Source organism: Salvelinus sp. IW2-2015, linkage group LG20, assembly GCF_002910315.2.
Source record: "Salvelinus sp. IW2-2015 linkage group LG20, ASM291031v2, whole genome shotgun sequence".
In the NCBI taxonomy this organism is placed as follows: Eukaryota; Metazoa; Chordata; class Actinopteri; order Salmoniformes; family Salmonidae; genus Salvelinus; species Salvelinus sp. IW2-2015.
The window spans coordinates 23,089,060-23,116,624 of NC_036860.1; the positions used below are offsets into that span (position 1 = coordinate 23,089,060).

Here is a 27,565-nt window from a genome sequence, read left to right on the forward strand (position 1 = left end):
TGACATTAGCAGGAATTCTGCTTCTCATCAGGAAGCAGACTGACAATGTAAAAACAGCCTACCAATATGTTTAGCAGTAGGGTTCATTGAAGTCGACCCCATTTTTGTCATCCGTTAGTGATCTGTTATCAGAGGAGTTTCAGCCATAATTGGGTCGAGGGAAGTACTTTTGAACGACCCTCTTTTTTTTCTGGTTGCTGCCATGTTTTGCAATTCAAATCTGATGCAACGCTATGCAAATTATGCTGACCTGCCACTGTGAACAGGCCAGTGTGACATGTTTCCTTATTGTGCATTCATGTTCAAAAGCATTATTCATTCATACATTTAAAGGAGAGAGTCCGTATCCTCTGGCCCAGTTAAGCAACATATCGGTAATGTCCCGTTTTATCGTGACTCTTTTTTCTGTTTTGACTGGACATTACTTCAGCAGCATGTATCCATGCATGTCCCTCTGTATTCTCTTCATTGACTTTGAACATGCTACCTAAGCATTGTCCCACACCACACACAGAGTACATGAGGTAACGTGTTTAGTTGCTCAGATAAGTAGGGAACGCAGTCAGCAAATGTCGATGATAATTCCAAAATTATTCATAGCCCTCTGTCGGGAACTATGGACTGTAAGAAAACGCACTGTGTTGTACAGTATCATATTCGGAGATTTCTCTCGAATTCTGTAAGAAAAGCCATGCATTTTGGTCAGGTGTGTTTTGATCGTTTGAGCCAATTTTGCCCCATTTTGTGACAACTAAATCAGAATGGAACTGAGAGTAATTCACTTGTTTTATTTGGTGGTGCTCATAAAATTTATCAGGACTTCAGAATTAGGAGAGCCCACTCGAAATGTGATGTACTGTACTTGTATAGTATATTGTTCCAAACAATATGTCTTAAAAATGTACAAAATAAAAAAGGGTACTTTTAAGATGTTAATATGTTTTATGTTGAATAAATTAGGATTGTTTACATATTTGACATTTATATCTAAAAGCATAATTGAGAAATACTTAATCAAAGCTGGCATATTTATTACATTTTGGCCTTACCCAGGCCTCCTTTAAGACTCCATAATGTTTCATCTGTAGGTGCTCCAAAGCAACAAAAAAAATGTCATATGAAGCTTTATCAAAATTATATCAAAGTTCCAGAGTGGGGTCAATGCTATTTTTAAAGATATTGCCCAGAGAAATTGGCATATTAGGCAATGTAACCAATCACAGCTCTCCTTTTACATATGACAACACTTTTTGCTTTGTAGCACCTACAGATAACACAATATCAGGCCTGGGTAAGGCCAAAATGTCATAAATATGCCAAATGTAATTATTATAAATTATTTCTCAATTATGCTTTTAGATACAAATATATGTCAACAATCCTTCCTTCAAAGGACTATTCCATTTTGTGATAATCCCCCAAATCATGTTTTTTTTGTTGCCTGGGTTTCGTGAGGTAACACTCCATAGGGGCTATTGGGAATGGCACTATTTTGGATCCAATCTCAGATATTTTTTAAGCCTCTCGGTAATCTGATGACGTCAGTGGCAGTCATTAATTTGTCACTTCTTCCCTTGCATAGTTTTATTTGAGTGAATCTGACCTTAGCCCTCAGGTCTGTCCGAACCTGTTCTCCTGTCTAAAAAGGCAGAGAGGGGAATGTTTGGAACCCAAGCCAGTATTTGTATTCCCATCTACCAGTGGAGATAAGATGCTAGATAGAGACGTTACGTAATACAACCTGTACCAGTAGAGCCTATTTGCTTTACCTGAGTCAACCTTATCAAGCACATTCCTTTCCTTCTGTACAGTAATTGCCACTGTGCCAGTGCTCCTGAGTAAAGTGTCCGTGATAAGGCTTGGGCGAGAGTGCCATGTTGGCATAAATGCAGTAATGCACATTACATTGCCAATCTAACAAAAAACACCATGCCTGACAACCACCATACTGGAGGTTTGAGTTTCCATTGTCCACTGGGATTCAGTGACTAAGGAGGACACAGTTGAGTGGAAATCCTCTAATCTCCCTTGAGGACCCCCATACACAATGTTGTACACAATGTAACCGTTGTTATTCCATCCTTCAAAAGTACATTCGTTTTTTTTCATGTTTTACATAACTTTCCGTTACCTCCTCCTGTGAGAGAGAAGGAGAGATTGTTATCCTGAGCCTAAGAATAGACAAACGGAGATAAGTGTGTGGTAAAATGGCTGTCTGAATACAGGTTATTGGAGGGAGCTAGGCATCTGACCGTGATCCTCCAGGCGCTACACCAAGGTGTGAACAGCCTGGTAATAAGAGCACTTAGTCTCCCACCTCTGATGACAAAAGAAAATGTCAAAGCCCAAACGTGGTGTAGGCCTGCTATTGTGAAACTAATTACGGCGAAAGTGCCAGTTTTGATAAGGCTACAGAGAGTGCTCCTACTTTACTTTTTGTATTTTATTTCTACATAACAAAGGGAGGACGGTTATAACAAAAAAGAAATTGGTCTTAAATCTTGGCTCACTTATCATTGCTTGCTGTCTGTCTAGAACTGGTGTGAAACGTAATACATGTAAAGAACAGAAAGGCCCTCACACTGTATGCTCCCAATTACCACCTTCATTGACAACGTTTCGATCCACGTTTCGATCTTCGTCAGATCAAACTGTTATTTTCCAGTATACTTAATTAGCCCATGCAGGACGTACATTTTGTGCGTGCGTATGACCACAAACTTAACTTCAAGTAATCATGAGAATTAGGCCTACCGATAAGGGCTTTTGTCAATCCCATGACTGTATGTGGTGTTAATATATACTGAAAAAAATATAAACGCAACATGTAAAGTGTTGCTCCCATGTTTCATGAGCTGGATTAAAAGATCCCCGAAATGTTCCATATGCACAAAAACCTTATTTCTCTCAAATGTTGTGCACAAATTTGTTTACATCCCTGTTCGTGAGCATTTCTCCTTTGCCAATGTAAGCCATCCACCTGACAGGTGTGGCATATCAAGAAGCTGATTAAACAGCATGATCATTACACAGGTGCACCTTGTGCTGGGGATAATAAAAGGCTACTCTAAAATGTGTTTTGTCACAGAACACAATGCCACAGATGTCTCAAGTTTTGAGGGAGCGTGCTGCAATTGGCATGCTGACCCATGACTGCGCCCCTGCCCAGTCATGTGAAATCCATAGATTAGGGCGTAATGAATTTATTTCTATTGACTGATGTCCTTAATGAACTGTAACTCCGTAAAATATTTGAAATTGTTGCATGTTGCGTTTAGAATTTTGTTCGGTATACATGCTTTCCCAGTCCTGCATTGGCGTTATTCATTTGCCCTCCTACTTTTGCTTCAACTCAAGACATTGCATATTACAACTGAAAAAACATTGTTCCTAATGGGCAATAAGAATACCGTTTCATGGGGAAAATATTGTACATTGTGAGCTAGTTACAGATAGCTCACCTAATGTGTGATAATATTATGAGTGCTGACGGGGGCCTCTGTCTTGTTTTTGTGTGTTGGCGTAACATATGTTCTGTCTAGGAGTAGCCTATTCACTGACTACCCAGAAAGACCCTGTAATAAATTATCTGGGAAGTCAGGCACACTGCGGCAGGCACAATGGCAGGGTCTGAGGCCATTAAGGGGACATTTGTGTCTCCATGGCCAGGCCAGACAGACTACACTGACTTATGTAACTGCTCAGAGACCACTATAGAGAGAGGACTCTCCTAGTTTCTGAATTGGACTGATTCTGCTGCCTGGTCTCAGATCTGTAGATGCTTTAGCCAATTCATATAGGATATGGCACAACACAAATGTTTATAGGAGGGGTTTGGGGAAGGACGGGACTGCTGTGAGGTGTTTCGAAAAAGACAAGCCAGAAGAGCAACTTTCCTAGACCTACATCAGCCTCCTTTCAGGAAGTGGGTCAATTGATTGCTGTTTGTCTTCCACATCCTGCCATACTTTCTCTCCTTTCACACATTCCATTGCCCGCTTCTTTCACTGCTGTATCACCATAGTTCTTGAATAAGGCGATGCTCAATGTTGATGCTGCCATTGTTTTATCCTTAGTGGAACTGTGAATGATCTGACCTTGTAGCCCAGGGTTTTCCGCGAGACACCATTCCCCCAAGATGGCCTAATTCTGTGTTGCTGTCTGACACGAGGTCTATGGGGCTAGCTGAAAATGGCTAGATTTCCACACACTAAATGTGGCCTTCCCCGCAGCTTCACATTGTTTGCCCTGAGTACAAGCAATACCTAGGTTTACCCCCTTGGTAGTGTCTTATTGCTATTTTTCTGCCTCAGGAGGCTCTTAATACAAAAGTAATTGTATTTTTCTGTGCCCGCTTGAAGGTTATAAGATGTCATAAGTAATAACCCTGCTCGTTTTTTCATCCATACGCTCTGGGAGAGGATGCTTTGCTGGTTAATGTTTGACCAGCTTCAGCTTTGGGAAGATTCAGAATGCTTAACTGTGGTATTTTTATGGAGCAGAATGTTTGAACTTGATCTCCGCGTGCTAAAAAGGTTAAATATCAACTGGTACTGGTTACTCATACCAGTGTGTGCAGAAACCGTCCAACAATGTCAAGCTGATGTCCCCTTCATGCTCGGTGGACACATTGCAATATTAATCTGTGAATATGTGGTGCTTATTCGTCTGTTAGCCTGTCACTGTCACCCAGGGTCTGAGATGTTAAGTGGACTGCATCGTGCATTTCACACTGTATATTTAGTTTTGGAGAAAATATTTGCCTTCTGTACGTTTAAGGAACATTGCCTTGTGCCTTGTGATTCCATTACCAAAAACCACTTATCTTAAACATTTTCTCCTTCATGAGGGAGTTTAATGAAAGTTCACAGAAGTAACAAGTAAAGGTAGACCTTCCAATTAGTTAGTGTTTTTACTGATATAAATGTTTGTTTATAAATCATTAAGTGCTTAAAACTCTTAGTTCTGTTACCAAATCAATAACAGAATTACCAAAAAATCTGTAACAGAAATTACTGCAATTGAATTTGCTACAGTGGTACAAATAGGGCTGGCACAATTACCATGTAACCAAGGGTTTTGGATGAAGACCATCATGAAAGTAAAATGGAATGTAAAAAAACTACGTTTTTTTGGTGTGTGGAACGAACAGCTGACTGAAGACGGGACAGGGATTTTGTGAGTTTGAGTCCGTTTTGGCAGTAACATGGACTCTCAATGACGTGATGAAACTTTGTTACTCCCACAGAATTTGTTCTATTTCTATGGGTGCTCCTTGCTGAAAGGTCATGGCTAGAAGGGATAAGCAGATTTAGTTGTTGTTGCATTTTAGCTAACCCTAACCCTTGTCTTAATCTTCATCTAATTCTCCTAACCTGCTACATTAATTCTCCTAACCTTCTGCGTAAATTCTCCTAACATGCTTCGAAAAGTCAGATCTGACAAAAACTGCTTGCCATATAGTCAAAACCTTGCTGAAACAAGCAAATTAGTCTTGGGTTGCCTAGGCAATGGCCCCCACAATGAATCAGCAGAACACAGGTTGCGCTCCAAACGCAAAGTAGTCAGCCCTCAACTCTTAAATTACGTTTTACATCTTAAATGTCACTTGTCCAAGAGAGGGAGAGTGAGGCGACGTCCTTGGTGGAAATCTTGGAAGTTGAGCCTAAAAACAACCAACCTAAAGCTAGTGATGTTCCTAGAAAGCTAATGTAGCTAGCCCTCCTGTCAAGTAACGTTAGCTAGCTACGGTTACCATTAGCTGGTTAACTAGTTTAGTAGTTTTGTAATTTATCCAATACATTTCAGAATAACCCCAATTAATATGTTTAGCTAGCTACGTTTTATAGGGTCATCACTATGAGTCTGAGCCACTTTGAGCATTATATTCCTATTAGCCACCGCTAAAATCAATGTCATCAATATACAGTACCAGTCAAAAGTTTGGACACACCTACTCATTCAAGAGTTTTTTTTACTATTTTCTACATTGTATAATAATGGCGAAGACATCAAACAATGAAATAACACACATGGAATCATGTAGTAACCAAAAAAGTGTTCAACAAATCAAAATATATTTTATATTTAAGATTCTTCAAAGTAGCTATCGTTTGCCTTGATGACAGCTTTGCACACTCTTGGCATTCTCTTAACCAGCTTCATGAGGTAGTCACCTGGAATGCATTTCAATTAACGGGTGTGACTTGTTAATTTGTGGAATTTCTTTCCTTTTTAATGTGTTTCAACCAATCAGTTGTTTTGTGACAAGGTAGGGGTGGTATACAGAAGATAGCCTTATTTGGTAAAAGACCAAGTCCATATTATGGCAAGAACAACTCAAATAAGCAAAGCGAAACGACAGTCCATGACTTTAAGACATGAAGGTCAGTCAATCCGGAAAATTTCAAGAACTTTGAACTAGAGGTCGACCGATTAATCGGCATGGCCGATTAATTAGGGCTGATTTCAAGTTTTCATAACAATCGGTAATCTGTATTTTTGGATGCCGACCTCAGAAAAAAGATTGTAGACCTCCACAAGTCTGGTTCATCCTTGGGAGCAATTTCCAAACACATGAAGGTACCACGTTTATCTGTACAAACAATAGTACACAAGTATAAACACCATGGGACCACGCAGCCGTCATACCGCTCAGGAAGGAGACGTGTTCTGTCTCCTAGAGATGAACGTACTTTGGTGCGAAAAGTGCAAATCAATCCCAGAACAACAGCAATGGACATTGTGAAGATGCTGGAGGAAACAGGTACAAAAGTATCTATATCCACAGTAACATTTATCCTATATCGACATAACCTGAAAGTCCACTCAGCAAGGAAGAAGCCAATGCTCCAAAACCGCCATAAAAAAGCCAGACTACGGTTTGCAACTGTACATGGGGACAAAGATTGTACTTTTTGGAGAAATGTCCTCTGGTCTGATGAAACAAAAATAGAACTGTTTGGCCATAATGACCATCGTTATGTTTGGAGGAAAAAGGGGGAGGCTTGCAAGCCGAAGAACACCATCCCAACCGTGAAGCACGGGGGTYYCAGCATCATGTTGWGGGGGTGCTTTGCTYCAGGAGGGACTGGTGCACTTCACAAAATAGATGGCATCATGAGGGAGAAAAATAATGTGGATATATTGAAGCAACATCTCAAGACATCAGTCAGGAAGTTAAAGCTTGGTCGCAAATGGGTCTTCCAAATGAACAATGACCCCAAGCATACTTCCAAAGTTGTGGCAAAATGGCTTTAAGGACAACAAAGTCAAGGTATTGGAGTGGCCATCACAAAGCCACTCCAAAAATGTGTGGGCAGAACTGAAAAAGTGTGTGCGAGCACGCCGCCTTAGCCAGCACAGTATGTTCAGATTTAATGATAGCTGCCATTACCATGTCTAGGTCGGGGGGGGATCAGAGTCCGTGTCAGATGACCCCGAGGCTTCAGCAGAAGCCTGCTCCTTTGTGGCCCGCGGCCGTTGTTGTCTTGACATTTTACGATTTAAAAGGCCAACATTTTCCGAAATAAAAGCCAGATTAGTAAATTGGGTTCGACTCCAAATTAAATGTTACAAAATGAACACGGTGGGGTAGGTGTTGGTCAAGTATTAATAGTAAATTGCTCGCCCTGGATCGGAGCACAGAGAAAACGCGTCTTCACATGTTGCTGCTCACCCGTAAGTCCCCTTTTACCGTAATTCTGTCACCAAAATTTGCATCTGCACAGTTCTTCCAGTAAATGTGTTTTTGTTCAATTTTATGTGTAAATTGTTCAACATAGTGCTTGTGCATAGTGTTGTATGATTTTGTTTGCTATACATTTTAAAACATAAAATCTGAGTCTCCGCGTAATTCCGTTACCATGGAATTGCCTCTATGCAATAACTCAACCTCTCCACCTTTTCAAAAAGGTCTTCCTCTTAATGTTTGTTTGATCAGTATCAACAGTGAAATTCTCTCTTACCCTGGGACCTTGAGAAAAGTCCTAGAACTGGGTTTTAACAGGATGGAAAAGTCTGCGTTCCACTATCTATTTTTCTATCTTTCTGTGTGTCTTGCCGTGTCATTAATTTTCTGTTTCCACCCAATTCTGAGGCCACAGTTGTTGGGCCCATCCTCGACCTAGACCTATAAGCTTTCAAAACAAGTTACAGTAGCTTCAACTGACAGACACCTCAGGCTGTAGTCAGATGTTTTGTTTGTGTCAGTGGTTCAAAACTCTCTTTACTTGCTTACATGACTTGTGTAATCTGGTGCTCCAAGTGCCCCTCGGCAGGAGAGGGTATGTGCAAATTTAGAGCCCAGAAGCCTTCCAACCTCTGTTCTTTGGCTTGCAGCAGTAACCTGAGCTGAGTTGAAGCAGCCTACATGTCATATAGATGCTTGGATCCTCAATTCACACGATCTGGTCCCGTTAGGACGTCTTATCGGTCAGCAGCAGTTCATCCAGTCATCCTCAGGCTCCGGCGTCACTGGAGTCAATACTAGTGCACTTAGCCCTCTTCGATGACATCTGCCTGGTAGAGAGTGCATGCCGAGCCCCTGGTGGTCTGGTCTCGTGGCATTAAAATTGAGGTCACGCTGTAAAAATAAGTACCTATGAAAGCCTGAAATGCACTGGTGGAATTCCGCCCTGCTCGGCCTAGCAATCAAATCTTCTTACTGAGATCTTGAACCCTGACACCTCCCAACTAAGTATTTTAAAACAATGACTTTAAACTCTTGCTTTCTCTTTCTCGCTTTTCCATAATTTAATGCCTGTATATGATTGGGGGAAACAGGGATTAGTTGCCGGGTAGAAAATTGTTTGTTCCCATGTTAAGTAGGCTAAATCTGTTCTGAATGATGCGACATATGGTATAGCTGACATATCAGGCACATCAAGTCAATGTAGGGTCTTAAACGACTGCATCACTTAAACGTGCCCTTCACTTGTCCATTTTGTGTGGGTGTCAATAGTCAATACAATTAGTCATGTGCACAAATATACAAAAACAACATGTAGATGTTGGATTCAGCACTGTGGCTCAGTGGGGAGTGTCCAAGTGGTGTTAAGAATAGCCCTTCTCTCCTGTGTTGCTTGCCCATCTCTAAGCCTTTGTGACTCATTCAGTGGGCTGGCAGGTGGGAATGGCAGCAGGTCAAAGATTTGACAATAACAACAGAGCACATAACACCTCAGACCAGACGCTTCCAGCATGAACCAGACCATAACATAAAGCACAATGGCCAAGTGATCATCAGGGAAATACAGGTCTATACTGTATCTTACAGGAAAACACCACTACAGGTGAAACAGGCCTAGTAGTCAGGGGCAATTCCAGTCAGGGGCAATTCCATGGTAACAGAATTATTCTTTGACAAAAACAAAAAAAAATGTTTACTTTCAAATGTATGCCAAACAAAAAGATTTTACACAAACTAATTTAGTGAAAGAACCGTGCAGATGCAAACTTTGGTAACGGAATTCCGGTAAAATCTCGCTCGGGTTTTTATGACGTTTTCCAAAAACTCTGTTAAATATCTGCGCCGAATTAAGATTCAAAGATTTCTAATGAAAGAATGGGGTGTCAACAATGACATGACTCCTTGAGTTTGAAAAATCTATTTGGTTATTGAACCACAGTAAGTGGATCTGAATGTCATTCTCATGTTTCACAAGTTTGGACCTCACAGCGCACCACATCAGAGCACAGTAGAGTTCAATGCAGTAGAGTAAAGTACAGTCAAGTACAATACAGTACAATACAGTACAATATACTGTACTGTGTTATACTTTACCTTTCTTTATTGTACTGTATTGTAATGTATGAACTGTACTCACTGTACTGTATTTTACTGTACTCTACTGTGCCACTTGCTGTTCTGTACTATACAAACTTGTGGAACATATGTCTATGATATGTTCAGATTTGGTCCGGTCCGTCTGTGGACGTTAACATCAACATCAAGGCCAGCTGAACATAACAGTATGCCAGTGGAAGGAAGGACAGTAACAGATGACCCAACTGTGGTTTGTGACTACTATGATTTCCCATTGTAGCCAACAGTCATTCTGTTACGGATGCTTTGGTAATTCCATTACCAAATTGGTAATTCCATTACCAAATTGGTAATGGATTTACACATTTTAATCACTTAATAATTCATAAAATGTGATATCAGTAAAATCACTATAACTAACTTTCATTATCCTCCCTCACGAGGGAGAGAAATTAGAAAATATCTTAAAGATATGTGTGTTTTTGGTAACAGAATTTGATGGCACAAGGCAATATTTCTTAAACTTACAGAAGGTAAACATTTTCTCCCTCCCAAAATATGTGTTGATATTAGTTGGCAGGGGTCTTTACGTCCAACATTATTGTGTTTTGATGTATTTCTGATATATTTCAAAACTTTTTCTGGTAGAGGTTTTCCAAGACCCCTTTACCATCCATTTATTCAGAAATCAAAGCCTTACATTTTTTTTTAGATGGAAAATGGTTGAAAAATGTATCAATGCTTTCATTTCCCAAACATCTAGACTCTTAGCTTTCATTTGACACCCAATTTGACATGCTCCTATGAACTTCACTTTGGTGCTCATGGGTTCTTTTACATGGAAATGCCCTCAGGCACTATGCCTTAAGCCAATCAAACATAATGCCTTTGTTGTGAAATGTCATAACATCTCCATGACCTTAGTCTGTTTTTTTAAAGAAGTCAACATAATGAGATTGGAGTAAAATGGAATGTCCTGCACTGAAACAAGTGAGACACAACTACCTTCTTGGCCCAAGGTTTTGGAAATGAAGACCAATGTTTGGGTAGTTGGGGCCTGCAGTAGAGGGGCGAGGAGGGAAAAGGTGGGGTCCCTGGCTTGTCCGTCTTTGTGAGTGTTTAGGGTTGAGAGCGGCACCCACCCCTGCTGCTTGGCTGCTCTCCATGTGCCGAGGACCCTGGGAATGAATGGTGCCCGGGCACTGTCTTTCTTTGAAGCCAGCCAGGAATGCGAGGCCCTTTTTTTTCCTTCTCTTTTTTTTTTACGGCACTAACTATCTGCGGTGCTCATTGTTCATCAGCTAGGCGGACGGACGTCACAGGCATGCAATAGCCGCCTCTCGTCTTGGTCTTGGGGGAGAAGGACTCACTGGAACTTTACATTTCCTCCTGGTAACTTGTTTTGGTCCTTCTTTCACCAATAGATTCACCAGTAGATTACTACTAAAGCTATCTGAATTGTATCTAAAAGTCAAGTGCTAACTTAGAAATAGTTAGTTGTTTTTTTCTTCTTCATTATTTCATGTGGAATCAAAACTGTGAGCTCTCATACCAACAACTTTGTCAAAGGATTTGGTAAGTTGCTGCTTACAAGTTTCCTTGTGGTACTCTTAAAAATGTATTCTACTTAGGCCTGTTGGTATGAGTTGATTTGACTTTAATAGTAGCCTATGTGATGGTTTATCCAGCCAACTAGTTCAGTTTTCTGGTGTAGTTTGCTGTAGTAATGGTGTGAGTGTATTTGTCTGGGATTTTCTCTCTCTGTTCTCTCTGTACATGTTGCCACTAACTGGCCTCCCCATCACTTCCAAATGAGCGCTCCCCTGTAGTTCCCCTGTTAGTGTGCTCTAGCTAGCAGTTCAATGATAGAAGCCTGGCAGCCGCTGCACATGGAGAATCAGGTGTACCTCTACAACACATGAAAACAAATCACTAACTAGACACTAACTTAACATCACTAACTAGACCTGGGACGTCAGTGTGCATGGTAGCTGGGGGTTTTCATATTTTCATCAGCTGCAAACCAGGGGACAAGGGGGAGATCTATAACAGTTGGTTGTTGAATGGTCACTGTAGTTTCTGGTACAATGTGGCTTGGAACAGAGCTACCTCAGCCATCTTAAATGGTTGGTGTTTGACCAATATGTTTGTGTATGTCTGTGTTGGCCCGTGAGAGAGTGAAACCTGTTCGGCATCGAGGACTGTGGAGCTCATTGGCTTGTCTTTGTGTTGGCTACACTGATCTGTGTGTATGCGTGACAGGTATGCACCTCCTGGAGGAAAATTAATCACCAGAGGCCTGCGTTCAGCTTTCTTCTTAAAATCTACTATCACCCACCATTACAGCTTCCTGTTGGTGGACTTTGTATCAGTATTTTGATGTTGGGTAAAACTGTATTGTAAACACCAATTTTGTCAGAAAGACAAGTTTCACTGTACTCTAAACCTAGATAAATCAGACTCCCTCTTCCGTTACAAACAAGGTCAGCAGGAAATTATTAATTCAAGTCGTTATTGAAGATGACGATTCAAAGTTCTTTGGAACTCATTACTTCCGGCTACTACAAAATGGGGGGGGGGAAAGCCCTTGGTTTTATCACTGAGATATTGAACCATGACATATAAACCACAATATTTACCTTTTAAAGCTTTTCTTTAACAAACACCCAACATATGATATAACGTTGGATTAAGATGGCGCCGGAAGAAATGGCAGCCGTTTTACGGGCGCCTAACCAATTGTGGTGTTTGGTGTTTAAAACCTTAGATTAGACCTAAATGAAACATACTATTTGCCAAGTCATTCAAACACGTTCAGAGTGTGTGCTTGGTTGGTTTCCTGATGAGTTAAGCCAACACACAGTGCTACATGCAGTGTTCCAGTGGTGGATAATCCCTAAAAAAAAGTTATCACATGACTAATCCTCAAATATGTCTACAAAATGTATATGGAATTCCGGGCATTTTTGGAGAGGTGCAACGTGCACCTCAAGGTTCTAATTAAGGGGTCTGGTTCCACAGGCACCTCTAACAGGTGTTCCATGCTGTATGTAGGCTTTCCATTAAACTTCATACATGTTGTTCCAAATGTTGTATTGGATACTTTTTACACATTTTACACAATTATATTTGAAATACATTTTGTTTTCCTGTGAAGAACATTTGCTTTAGGAAAAAATATGCAGTCAATATCTTTGCATTGCAAAAAAGCAGTAGAACTGTTCTTTTGTTAGCCTCTTGTGCTTAATTGCTGATATTTAAATTCCCAGCCCTCCATTTCCGTGATTAGCCAAGAAAAGGCCTATTCTCCTCTGAGGCTGAGCCCTCCTAACTCAGGCCTTAGTGCCATTAGAGACCTTAATAGTTGAAGTCATGGACAATTCTACAGTAACAGAATTGCGTTAAGACTCCGATTTTTCACTTAAATTGTATGCCGAATTAAGAGTCAAAGACGTCTGCAGAAAGAATGGGGTGTCAGCTATAACATGACACCTTGCGTTTGAATGTATACCGAACCAAAAAATAAACGCAACATGTAAAGTGGTCCCATGTTTCATAAGCTGAAATTAAAGATCCCAGAAATGTTCCATACGCACAAAAAGCTTATTTCTCTCAAGTTTTGTGCACTATGCCAGTGGAAGGGAGAAATGTAGCATGTGACCCAACTGTGGTTTGTAACTACTATGATTTCCCATTGTAGCCAATTAAGTTGCAGAAATTCTCTGACAGATTTTTCTGAAATTCTGTCACCGATTTGGTAACATCATTTAGAGTTTGAATCACTTAATAATTCCTAAACAAAATTGATATTAGTAAAAACACTAACTAATTGGTAGGTCTACCTTTACTTGTTACTTCTGTGAACTTTCATTATCCTCCCTCCTCATGAGGGAGATATCTTTAAGACATTTTCTAATTTATGTGGGTTTTTGGTAACAGTATTTCAAGTCAATGTTTCTTAAACTTACAGAATGCAGAAAAAAAATATCCTAAACTAAATATAAGTTGATATTAGTTGTCAGGGGTCTTTCTAAATTATTATTGTGTTTTCATGTATATCTTCTGTAATACCTTTTTTAAAGACTTTTTCTGATAAATGTTTTATAAGACAGATTTTATATCTGTCTGACAATAAATCAAAGCCTTTGCTTATTACATTTTTAGGATGGAAAACGATTCAAAAATGTATATATGCCTTAATTTATCAAACACATGGACTCATAACTTTTATTTGACACCCAATTTGATAACCAATGCTCCTATGAACTTCACATTTTGGTGCTCATGGGTCCTTTTACATGGAAATGCCCTCCTCCTGACAGTGGACCAGTGGGCACGTCTTTCTCGTGAGAAATTCCAGATCAATGGAGTGAACGGTGAAATCACATTTATATTATTACAGATAACCCCCCCCCACCCCCAGTGCTACGGTGTACATTAGCACTTGGAATGGACACATTTTTGTCAGGCGTGGAACTTAGATTTCCACCTCTCACTAACAAGAGAGGTCATGCAGCATTGCAGATGTCAGAAATTCCAAAAATCGATTTAGCTGAGAAATAGTTGTTAGAATTCTCTGAGAATTTCTTAATTGTATTTAGCTGAAAGGTTCCGTGGCTGTACCTTTGATCTAGTAGGTCGGTGTTGAGTGTTGTTGTCCAAGTAGACATGCCATGATGACAATCTAACACAAACATAGTATTAATAGTCAACGCAGTCAGCTATACTCGCTGAGAAAGCAGCATGTGGTGCATGCTCTATTTCCTATAAGTTTTCATTGGCAGGAAAAAGCTACAGCTTATTTAGGTTGGATTTTTGACTCCCAGCTCTAGGAGGAGGAAATGGAGCATGATAAATGACATTTTATCTCTATTAAGATAACCAATGTGTTTATTTTTTCTTTTCTGTTTTTTTTTAGGGGTTATTGAAAAAGCAGACTACTGAAGAAGTGTAGAAAAGAAGGCAGAAAATGACCTGAATTCTCAGAAGTGAAAGATTAAGCTAAATGTGTCCGTATCACTCCCATTTCACCTGGGTCCACGCTTCAGTTTCCAATGCCAAATGGATTCCTATAATTTCCACTTTGAGAGAATGAGCAACCTGGACCTGCACCCTCTGAGCCTACCATTGAGTCGGCTCTCCCCAGCCAAGTCCACCAGCAGCATCGACCAGATCACCCACCATCACGGCAAGGGCGACTCGGCCTACAGCTCCTTCTCTGGGGGCTCCAGTGCCCCAGAATATCCGTCCCCCCTCCTTTCAGACGACCTCCAGCACCACAGCCTGCACTACACAGACCTGAAGTATGTGAAGGCCATCTACCACCCCAACGTCCTCGACTCTGACGCCAAGAGCATGGATCAGCTCTACCGCTCGGTGGAGGCCATCTCAAACCAGTACCGCCACAACGATGGCTGCCCGAGTGCTTCACAGTATTGTAATCAGAATCAGGAAACGCTACCGCCCCCACCTCTCCTGCCGCCTCCACCCCCCGCCCGCCTGGACAGCTTCATAGCCACCAGGAACTTGGAGAACTGCAGGGCACAGCACGGCCCCGAAGGCCAGCTGGCAGACAGGCCACCTCCACGGCCCCAGACAAATAATTCTGATGCTGCCTGTCTCAAGCCTGACCTAGTCTATGGCCGCCGGGCCTCACAGCCCTATCACAGGGACCCAGTCGACCCTGACCACACAGTTAATAACACTGAGCAACAAAAGTCAGCAAACATCTTAAGCGGATCACCCCCTCGCACGAGTGAGCCTGAGCACCCCAAACAGCAGTCCGGTAGCGGCGATGGCGGGCACTTGGAGGGTCAGCGCAAGAGGGCACACTTGGCCCACGGCTCCCTCATGCCGGAGCAGCAGCAGTCCATCAGTCCCTGGCATGTGGCACAGAACATGGTCAACAGCAGCATCCAGCACAAGGGCCAGTTCTACTTCGTTACAGGTGTTTGTAAGTCCAGTCTGAAGCATGGCTCTCTGTGTGTGCCAGAGGTGGGCAGTGAGAGCCCTGTGCCAGCGCCAGTGGAGACCCACAGGCTGGTGGAGATGGAGAGTTCACACAACACCATGGACAACATGTTCAGGAACACCCAACAGATGCACCACAGCACCCATGACACCGCAACAACCAACGACAGGGAGTTTTACACCATGAGTCAAGATGAGGAGAAACTGATTCAGAGTAGAATTTCATACAGCCCCTCTCACATTTCAAACCAGGGCTCGCGCAGTTTTGATGCCTTAGAGAAAAGTCACAAGGTACAGAGCAGAGTGATCGGCAGGCATCACAGCCCCAACCACCACATCTTCTACTGTGGCCCAGAGGAGAACTGTCCTCCATTATCAAACTTCCACAACCTGGTAGTCCCTCCTCCAATCAGCATGGAGCAGGCCAATCACCACAAGAGAGACAAACAGGTCAAGAGAGGGAGGAGGCAGCCATTAGGAGACGTTGCCAGCGAAAAGATCAACAAGGAAACCACCCCGCTTCTGTACCACCTCACTGGAGCCAACAGGGCGGCGCTGAGTTTGCACAAGCCCAAAAAGGACATTGAGGTCAGTGTGAAAGGTAAAGATGCAGGCCTGAACACAACCCCCATTAGCTGTAGTGATATGACACCACAGGGTGAAACATCCGAGGAAGAGAGAGTGGAGGCTACCTCCCACCCCTGCAACACCGGAACACTGGATGACTCCTTCAAGAAGTACTACAAGGAGAAACTGAAGGACGCCCAGTCTAAGGTGCTCAGGGAGACCTCCTTTAAGAGGAGGGACCTGCAGCTGTCCTGGCCCCACAGAGTGAGGCAGAGGCCTGAGCTCAGGCCCACAGTACTTCACACTGTCTCCTATTCACAGGACTCTGAGACCTCAACAGACACACTCACCCCCTCCCCAACACATTCTGAGGGGACAGATGAGGAGAACATAAAGGAAACGGTGAAGGAGGTTGAGAAAGTGAAAGAGAGCGTGGTGGTGAAGGACAGTGAAAAGGAAAACGGGAGACCAGCGAATGTTGCCCAGCCGCAGGTGGCTCGAATCAGGGGAAGGAAGCGCCTGACTCCAGAGCAGAAGAAGCTGTGCTACTCTGAGCCGGAGAATCTGAACCAGCTGGGTGACACACCCTCCCACCACGCAGCCTGCCGTTCCCTGGGCAACGAAAGTGAAGGAGGCCTGCTAGTGCTCTCAAGCGAGGAGGGGGAGCAGGGAGAACAGGGCCTGGTGGCAGCTAGGAGAAAGATGTTTGAAACCAGAGGCAGGGCCATGTCTGCCTCCAGCCTCTCCAAGACATCCCTGAAGCACCTCCAGCACAATGCCCTGGTCGCCTACATGGAGCGCAAAACGGGACACAAGGTGGCTGAGTCCCAGCAGCCCACCCCTCAAGCCTCTCAAGTCCCCAGCCAGAGGCACTCCACGGCTGGGAAGCCTTCTGACTGGGATCCCAGGCCTCAGTCTGGGAATAAGGAAGGCCCCAAGAAGAAGCTGCACAGGCCCCACTCAGCTGGCCGCATCCTGGACTCAACCTCGATAACCAGCTCGATAAGGTACTCACAGTTCAGCTCCAGCTCCACCCAGGCCCGAGGTTATTCCCAACAGGCCAGCTGGAGAGAGTCACCCAGCCCCTCTCAGGGGAAGTCTGCCTCTGTGGAAAGTCTTCTGGACCAGCCTGAACCACCTGAGTTCTTCAGAAATCGTTCCACCTCAACGCCCCACGCATTTCAGGTAAGCCTCATCATCATCATCATCAGAACACTAGCCTCACTCACCAGGCTTTAATGGTATTTGTAGAATTTCATAGAATTTCATGGAGGCCCATGTCACTTTTCTGAATGTACCACAATACATGTTCAAAGGGTGTTATTAATGTTGATTATTGGTATGTGTTTGGCTACAGGGTCACAACTACATGAATGATACCTCACCAGTTAATATTATGGACACTTCCAGGTATGTTGCCCTCACTCGTTTATTGGGAAAGTGGGAGTATCTGTGCTTGTAATATTTACTGTAAACCATGTGTGTTGTGCACGGATGCTTGCTCAAACTTGATTTACTGCGGCACTGGAAGGGAAAACACACACAGAGCCTTCAGAAAGTATTCACACCCCTTGACTTTTTCCACATTTTGTTGTTACAGCCTGAATTGAAAATTGATTCAATTGAGATATTGTGTTTCACTGGCCTACGCACAATACCCCATAATGTCGAAGTGGAATTGTTTTTAGAAATGTTTACAAATGAATTAAAAATGAAAAGCTGAAATGTCTTGAGTCAATAAGTATTCAACCCCTTTGTTATGGCAAGCCTAAATACAATGTGGACACCCCTTTAAAATGAGTGGATTCAGCTTTTTCAGCCACACCCGCAATCTCCATAGACAAACATTGGCAGTAGAATGGCCCATACTGAAGAGCTCAGTGACTTTCAACGTGGCACTGTCATAGGATACCACCTTTCCAACAAGTCAGTTTGTCAAATTTCTGCCCTGCTAGAGCTGCCCCGGTCAACTGTAAGTGCTGTTATTGTGAAGTGGAAACGTCTAGGAGCAAGAACGGCTCAGCCGCGAAGTGTTAGGCCACAGAAGTTCACAGAACGGGAGCGCCAAGTGCTGTAGCGCATAAAAATCGTCTGTCCTCGGTTGCAACACTCACTACAGAGTTCCAAACTGCATCTGGAAGCAACGTCAGCAGAAAAACTGTTTGTCTGGAGCTCCATGAAATTGGTTTCCATGGCCGAGCAGCCGCACACAAGCCTAAGATCACCATGTGCAATGCCAAGCGCCAGTTGGAGTGGAGTAAAGCTCGCCGCCATTGGACTTTGGAGCAGTGGAAACACGCTCTCTAGATTGATGAATCATGCTTCACCAATCTGGGTTTGGCGGATTCCAGGAGAACGCTACCTGCCCGAATGCATAGTGCCAACTGTAAAGATTGGTGATGAGGAATATTGGTCTGGGGCTGTTTTTCGTGGTTCGGGCTGGGCCCCTTAGTTCCAGTGAAGGGAAATCTTAACGCTGCGGTATACAATGACATTCTAGACGATCTGTGCTTCCAACTTTGTGGCAACAGTTTGGTGGAAGGCCATTTCCTGTTTCAGCATGACAATGCCCCCGTGCTCAAAGTGAGGTCCATACAGAAATGGTTTGTCGAGCTCAGTGTGGAATAACTTTACTGGCCTGCACAGAGCCTTGACCTCATCCCCATCGAACACCTTTGGAATGAATTGGAACGCCGACTGCGAGCCAGGCCTAAATACCCAACATCAGTGCCCGACCTGACTAATGCTCTTGTGGCTGAATGGAAAGCTTTCCCAGAAGAGTGGAGGATGTTATAGCCGCAAAGGGAGGACCAACTCCATATTAATGCCCATGATTTTGGAATGTCCACAAACTTTTGGCCATGTAGTGTAAGTTCAAGTCATATAATAAGTTGCATGGATGACTACCTCATATCTGTACCCCACACATACAATTATCTGTAAGGTCCATCAGTTGAGCAGTGCATTTCATACACAAATTCAACCACAAAGACCAGGGAGGTTTTCCAATGCCTCGCAAAGAAGGGCACTTATTGGTAGATGGGTAAAAAACAGACATTGAATATCCATTTGAGCATGGTGAAGTTATTAATTACACTTTGGATGGTGTACCCAGCCACTACAAAGATGCAGGCGTTCTTCCTAACTCAGTTGCCGAGGATGCATCAACAACATTGTAGTTACTCCACAATACTAACCTAAGTGATAGAGTGAAAAGAAAGCCTGTACAGATTAAAACATATTCCAAAACATGCATCCTGTTTGCAATAAGGCACTAAAGTAGAACTGCAAAGAAATTAACTTTGTCCTAAATAGAAAGTGTTATGTTTTGGGCAAATCCAACACGTCACTAAGTACCACTCATATTTACCATTCATATTTTCAAGCGTGGTGGTGGCTGCATCATGTTATGGGTATGTTTGTCATTGGCAAGGACTAGGGTGTTTTTTAGCATAAAAAGAAACTGAATAGAGCTAACCACCTGGTTCAGTCTGCCTTCCAACAGACACTGGGAGACAAATTCACCTTTCAGCAGAACAATAACCTAAAACACAAGACCAAATATACACTGGATTTGCTTACAAAGACGGCATTGAATGTTCCTGAGTGGCCTAGTTAGTTTTGAAAATCTATGGCAAGATTTGAAAATGGCTGTCTAACAATGATCAACAATCAACTTAACAGAACTTGAAGAATTAAAAAAATAATATTGTGCAAATATTGTACAATCCAGGTGTGCAAAGGTCATAGATACTTACCCTGAAAGTTACACAGCTGTAAACTGCTGCCAAAGGTGATTCTAACATGTATTAACTCAGGGGTATAAATACTTACAGTGCCTTCGGGGAAAGTATTCAGACCCCTTGACTTTTTCCACATATTATTAAGTAACAGCCTTATTCTAAAATCTATTAAATAATTTTTTCCCCCTCATCAATATACACACAATACCCCATAATGACAAAGCAAAAACAGTTTTTTTGAAATCTTTGCAAATGTATTAAAAATAAAATAATACAAATAAATATCACATTTTACATACAGTACCAATCAAAAGTTTGGACACACCTACTCATTTCAGGGTTTTTCTTTATTTTTACTATTTTCTACATTGTAGAATAATAGTGAAGACATCACAACTATGAAATAACACATATGGAATCATGTAGTAACCAAAAAAGTGTTCAACAAATCAAAATATATTTTATATTCTTCAAAGTAGCCACCCTTTGCCTTGATGAAAGCTTTGCACAATTTTCTGTTGTTGTGCCATGACACAATCCTGTCTCGGAGCTCTACGGACAATTCCTTCGACCTTATGGCTTGGTTTTTGCTCTGACATGCGCTGTCAACTGTGGGACCTTATATAGACAGATGTGTGCCTTTCCAAATCATGTCCAATCAATTGAATTTACCACAGGTGGACTCCAATCAAGTTGTAGAAACATCTCAAGGATGATCAATGGAAACAGGATGCATCTGACCTTAATTTTGTGTCTTATAGCAAAGGGTCTGAATATTTATGTAAATAAGGTATTTCTGTTTTTTATTTTTAATACATTTGCAGAAGATTCTAATAACCTGTTTTTGCTTTTTCATTATGGGGTACTGTGTGTAGATTGCTGAGGATTTTTATTTAATCCATTTTAGAATATGGTTGTAACGTATCAAAATGTGGAAAAAGTCAAGTGGTCTGAATACTTTCCGAAGGCACTGTATGTAAATTAGATCTTTCAGTATTTAATTTAAAAAATAAATAAAAAATAAAAAAAATCTAAAAACATGTTTTCACTTTGTTATTATGGGGTATTGTGTGTAGATAGGTGAGGGAAAACTATTTTGAATTCAGGCTGTAACACAACATATTGTGGAATAAGTCAAGGGGTATGAATACTTTCTGAAGGCACTGTATACCATGCCAACATTCCATTCTGAGAAGTAAAAAGACATAACATCAAGATAGAAACATTAAACCTACATTACAACTATATTCAGGGAGTCTTTTTCGAAACTAGTGTTTTTTAATAAGCTATGATTAGGGTAAGATAAGAACATACAATATCTGAGAGGAATCTGGCACGTCAGTCTCCAAAGCATCTGAACATCATCACAATCTCTGTGTTATTTTTCAGTGCTCAGACTCAGAGGCCAGTAGATGAGGAGACGGTGGTAATGAGGAGAGGCCAGGCCATGTCGGTCCCTGAGGGTCAGCGGGTCCGGGTGGTGGCCCAGCGGGGGAAGTCCATGGAGGAGCTGGGTATGTCCCAGGTCAGCCACCCCCCGGTCCTCAATAAGAGCTCTGAGCAGCTGGACCAGCTCTGCAGTAGGCAGATGGGCCCAGGACCAGGCCAGGAGAAGAGGATCGTCTCATTCTTCAGTGAGGGCCAGGAGAAAGCCCAGAGGCAGACCAAGAGGAAGCACCTCTTCAAGCAGGAATCTGCACCACAGCTGGGCAGTGAGGAAGACAAAGAGGAGATGACTAAAAGCACCAGGGAGTCTAGTGAGTCTGTCTCCCCGGCATGGAGAGCCTCGTCTCGGATCAGGACTCGCTCAGATGGCTCCCCCAGATCATATGACTTTGGCCCCCTCGTTAAAGATGAGATCGAGACCACTGTGCTCTCCTGCGACGTCCCACTCCCACCGTCCCATAGCGGTCAGGAGTCTAGTGAGAGAGCAGTCAAGTCTATCTCAACTTCTCCCTCCATACCCATCAATCCCAGGGGCACTAGCGAGAGGGGCACTGGAGCTGGCTCCAGGTAGGTGACCATATAATGATAAAGTGACCCTCACTCCGCATTCGACATTCTCATCATTTAAATCAATGTTACTGTATAAATGGCTATTTATCACTGTTGATATTATTTGAATAATTCCATTTTCGAATGTCTTTCTCATTCCAGCAGAGTGAAGACCGCCCGTCCTTTACACCACTCTGTGGTGAGAGAGCAGTCAGTGGACGAGCCCAGTGTGAGTACCAAGTCCCCTCAGGAAGTCTCCCTGAGCTGTGGAGTCACCACAGACCCCACTCTGTGGACCATACCACCTGAACCAGGGAGAAAAGACAAGGGCGAGGACCCAGCACTTTCTGATAATCTGGCCGAGGGAGAAACTCCAAATCTAGCCCCTGCTCCGGCAGCTTTCGAGCCCCTTACAATTTCCTCCACCACACCAGTCCCTGACACTGACACTTCCCAGAGTGGGGAGGGCGAGCAACCAGAGGAAGAAAAGGAAACCGATGCGGTGGAGGGGGAGACCCCAGCAGGCGAGACAGAGAGCCCAGAAAAGACACCAACCACAAAGTGGGAGGAGCTGGTGGAGGAGGTGGTCACAGCGGACCAATCGCTGGCTCGGGTGCTGCACCCGTTGACCAATCGTAAGACGGCGCTGATGCTAATGGAGCATCTACTGCCGGAGGACACTCTGCTGATGGAGGAGCACTACAAGAAGAAGCAGGAGCAGAGTGACGCTGCAGACAGGTGACTCTCATTATTAGACACATTATACTGTACCGGTTCAGGTGTCTGATGGCCAGACCCTCGATCAGCAGGCGCCATGTTACCTGCTGGTAGGTCAACGCGCCTAGATATCTGCTTCCGAATTGCAGTTAGATTGAGAGACACGTGTAAAAGACCATCTCATGGCTAAAGACCGATGATCATCTTTCCAAGGTCAATCTCATCCATATGCATCACTATCATCCGTATCATGCGTGTGTCTTTTTCCACTCTCTCCTCCTGAAGCTCTGAAACGGTGGATGACGCTGAAGCACCTCCCACATCTCCTGATGCTGATCAAATCCAACCCCAACCAGAGCCACTGAGCAAGGCGGATGTCATGGAAAAGAAGGTCATTATTGCTTTTCAGCTATGCATTATGTTTTTTTGGTTGTAATAGAAGTGGATTTACTTTATCTCTGCCAGTTGATGATGTCATCTCAATATCATCTGGATGCAGTTTAACTAAGTAGGTTTGGCATCACCTGATGAAGTCTGCCCTGATTATTGAGATGCCAGATAAACTGTCAGACTCTTATCTTATCTCCTGTTTGTTTTGAGCTGACCATAAAGAGCCCAAAAGCACAAGGTCATGTATAATGTTCTCTCTCAAACTCACCAATATCCCTCCCCTTCCTACAGAGGCTGCTGGTGGCGTGTATTGAGGAGCGCCTGCGGGCCCTGGAGGAGCCCTGTGGTGCCCTGCAGGTGGAGGTGCGTGAGAATGGGGTGCGGGGCGAGGCCGTGGAGGCCCTGGTTCGGGAGCGATGTACGCCCGTGGAGCTGGAGCGCTACGGCCTGTTCATCGGAGACCTGGAGCGCGTGGTCAGCCTGCTGCTGTGTCTGTCCTCTCGGCTGGCCCGCGTGCAGAACGCCCTGAGTACCGTGGACCAGCACACAGACGAAGAGGAGAAGGTGAGAGAGACTGAAACTGTAGTGATGCGATCATGCTTTCAACCACTCATAGGCCTGATGTTTACTTGGGATCAAACGTGCAACGTGCGAACATGCTGGTTGAAAAAAGCACCTTACCTGAGCAATTGTGAGAAATTAAGAGGGATTGTTGATGTTGTTTATTTGATTGATTGCCTTTGTTAGGTTTTGTAATGAACATGTTGACAGTGTTTCTCAGCTGGATATGTACTTTTCAGTCAATTCCTAATAAGATGTTATGATTAGACTGCAGCGTATATCACCTGATGTCATGTGATTCCCCTCTGATTATCTCCACAGTAGTTTCTTGTTAAATGTTCTAGTTTTGTGTGCTTCAAATTTGCTTAAGTGCCCATGCTAAATTCTGATGTTTTATTGTTTCCCTGGATCTTCATATTTGTATTCAATGGGCTCATAGTTTAAATATTTCTATAAATTTCACATTGACTGCTCTTTGTATTGAGCGTGTTTTAGTGGCTTGTGTTTTCAGCCTCTATCAGCAGTGCTGGTATTTACAATGAGTCACCGAAACTCCAAACCAGTTTCGATGCAAATTTCAATCTGTCCTGCCCTCTGTTGACAAAAAGAAACACTGCATCACTTTACTGTGAAACTGCAACATGAGCTTACTTGACTGGCAGTTTCTCCATAACAGCTGACCACAAAAGGCCTTTCCATAAACACTACTAGTACACATTGGATAATGATGAAACGTAATTGATGAAACGTCGTAATTAATTTAATCCAACCTTTTTTAATCCCTTGGCAGGATTCTCTGGACAACCGTCACCGTCTGCTGTGCAAGCAGTGGGAGGACGCCAAAGACCTGAAGGACAACCTGGACAGACGGGAGAGGATGGTGTCTAACTTCCTGTCTCGCTGCCTGATGGCCGAGCACCTACAGGACTACCAGCACTTCGTCCAGACCAAGGCCTCGCTCCTCATCAGGATGAAGGACCTGGACGAGAGGCAGCGTCTGGGGGAAGAGCAGCTGGAGTCCCTGCTCAACACCCTCCCTACCTGGGGACTATCATCAGGCCCCCATCCTAGTCTCTCATCTCCCCCAGCTGTCCATCAACTCTCTGGGCTTATAGAGCCCTGAATCGCCTCTGCTTCATCCATCCTGGGCTGTCACCAGCCAGCAAAATTACATGGATGTCTGTAAAGAAAAAAGGAGTCCCTCAGACTCCATCTGTCCATATGTATGTATAAGGAATATCTGTGTGCCTTTAGAGGGGTGTAGAAGTTAGGACTACAGTGTGGAATGTTCAGTATATTATCACTATACTTTTATGTCCTTTTCACCTCCGCCTGTGACTTTGAAAAACAATATAAGCTTTAAGATTGTATTCTGGCCTGGAAGTAGTCTTGCTGATCAATCATACTGTACTGTATGTGTCTGTCTGAAGCCTGGTGAGTGAGGATAGCCTGATAAGGTTGCTAAAATACTGTATATCTCAGTCAAAGTAGGTGGTAGATTTAATCTCCTTATGTTTTTTGTTTTTTATGCATTTAAAATGAAGGCACTATAGATGAAAACCAAAAAGGTGAATGAAAAAAGCACTTTGATATGTAACTGCACATTTCTGTTTTCTTTTGAAAACACTAAGTTCAAAAGCTAAGCCTTACTCCATCCAATGTTGTTTATTCAACTGATTTATATAGGAAGTTTAGGAAGTTGGTGGCACCTTAATTTGGGAGAACAGGCTCGTGGTAATGGTTGGAGTGGTTTCCATGTGTTTGATGCCATTCCATTCGCGCCATTTCAGCCATTATTATGAGCCGTCTTCCCCTCAGCAGCCTCCACTGGTGGTATGTATGACATTCAACAATGCCAATTATGTACAATATAACCCACTGCAATTTAGGCTACAGATGTTATGTCTTATGGTTTCATGCTGACAAAGTTCCACCAAAGAGGTGAACCTCTTAAAAAAATATTAAGCATTTCCATTCCAGATGAAAAAAATTGAAACATCCTTTGTATCTGACAAACTACGCTTACTTGAAATGATTAAAAAAAATGTAATGTTCAAGAACTTAACTCTTTCCTTTACCTCCTTCCACTAGACGTTTTATTATGCTCTCTCACAGTACTCTGGAAGCAGTGAATCTATTCTCGCTCTAGTAATAGTTTTAATGGAATCCTTGTGGTGGCCTTCAATGTCAACATTCCCCAGGAAAAGCCTTCATGAGGCATGCCTATTTATTTGTTTTGACTTATGTGGAAATGCACAACCACAAATCTTAATTTTCGACCTTTTGTTTTGCATAATAATGTAAAAAAATAATGAATGCATAATAATGTTTGCTTTGTGTTCTTTGGTCCTTTTGTGATGCTGATTTCTGTTTTGCTATGATCAATATTGTTTGAATATTTGACCAAGTGAAACCACAGAGTTGTTATGATCCTGTGCTAAATGATGATCCAGCAGAGCTTACTTACATCACTGCTTCCCTCTGATTGATACTGTATGTGTTCATTGTGAGGGGATTAGGGTGAGAGAAACCTTTTCCTGTTTAATTAACAGTACCGTGTGTTTGCTTTGTGTTCTTTGGTCCTTGTTTGTTTTCCCAATCCTATTAATTCACAGATGAATATTTTATTATTGCTCTCATACATGTGCTCATGTACTGTATAACGTTCACCCATGTGTGGATCTTCTGTTTGAGGACTTCCTCAGGAGTTGACGGTTGCAGAACTGAAAGGAAAAAAAATTCTATGTACTGTTCATCGGCAAAATTGATTATTTTATGAAATAATTAGAGAGAACACAAGCAATATACATTTCCACAAAATATTCTAATGTACACTGCTCAGCTCTCTCACTCTACACATTTCTCTGGAGATTTACGGCGATGTCCATTTCAGTTTGCTAAACAAATGTGTGTTTGTTTTGGCCTTTGTATAGAGGACAGCCACAAAGGTTAAGTGGGACTCTGCCTCAGAGCCTCATTGTTTATATGGCCTGAAGGAATTCCTGAGACATGCGAAAGATCTGTCCCTGGAAACCGAGGCAGCGTCCCACCAACAGAAAGGAGGACATTCTTGCTTTCAACAGACCCATGCTATTTCCTGTTATGTATATAAACATGTGTTATTGTTAGTAACTTATCACTTATTTTTACCCATTTGTCAAAAAGTGTTTTGTTAATAAATATCCCACAACAGGACTGATGTTTTGAAACAGGTATTGTTTGTTTAGTGGGGGTAGGGTGTTGCAATCCGGAAAGAGATCCAATTAGGAAGAATACTCACAATGAATGGCACGTTTATTGGTTTTCAATCAATCCCAGTCTTGGGATGACAGTATGGGCCTTTGTATTTCCTCTGGCTGTCTTCATTGTGTCTGACTCACAGTCACCTCCCTGTGTTGTGTTTTGTTTGCCTTGTGGAACGTTTTCTTAATTTGTTGCTTGAAATGTTCATGACATTTGTTATATTGTGAACAAATGAAACATTCTCCTTCCACCAAACCGTTTGCTATCTCTGAATAAAAATGGCCTGAGGTACATCTAACTAATTTTATGCTTCTTGAAACCTCTTCTGAAACAACAGATTCATAATGTTGACAGCTGTTAATGTCTTCACTAATATGGTATGTGTTATACGGAGAAGCTGATGAGCTCTAATCCAGTGGGATTGGATCGGCTTGTTGAAGGGAGGCATCTCCCCATGTCCTCTGGCCTCGTTAGCAGCTCTGATGGAATGCTGCCCAGTTTGTTTGTGAACAACAACAAACACCTATTATGAGGCATTGAATGTTTGAGAAAAAACAGGATTTTTTTTGCCACATCCCTCCAGAAACCAAGAGAGAGATGCCAGAATACAGCA

The 27,565-nt window shown here is 42.7% G+C and overlaps 1 protein-coding gene across 3 annotated transcripts in view; it reads left to right on the forward strand.

The window, feature by feature from the left end:
* Positions 1-27,250, forward strand: part of LOC111980855 (protein Shroom1) — a 37,191-nt gene extending 9,941 nt beyond the window's left edge. Inside the window, exons 1-8 of one of the 3 annotated variants that reach the window (XM_024011880.2) lie at positions 11,103-11,341; positions 14,685-17,488; positions 17,661-17,713; positions 21,436-22,059; positions 22,204-22,779; positions 23,044-23,149; positions 23,440-23,712; positions 24,500-27,250. In XM_024011880.2, coding sequence (XP_023867648.1) covers positions 14,828-17,488; positions 17,661-17,713; positions 21,436-22,059; positions 22,204-22,779; positions 23,044-23,149; positions 23,440-23,712; positions 24,500-24,832 — 4,626 coding nt within the window. In that variant the 5' untranslated portion in view covers positions 11,103-11,341; positions 14,685-14,827 and the 3' untranslated portion in view covers positions 24,833-27,250. Of the gene's footprint in view, positions 1-11,102; positions 11,342-14,684; positions 17,489-17,660; positions 17,714-21,435; positions 22,060-22,203; positions 22,780-23,043; positions 23,150-23,439; positions 23,713-24,499 lie in introns of those variants that run through there. The other 2 variants (XM_024011879.1, XM_024011881.1) reach the window with 2 other exon arrangements.
* Positions 27,251-27,565: the final 315 nt, after the last annotated feature.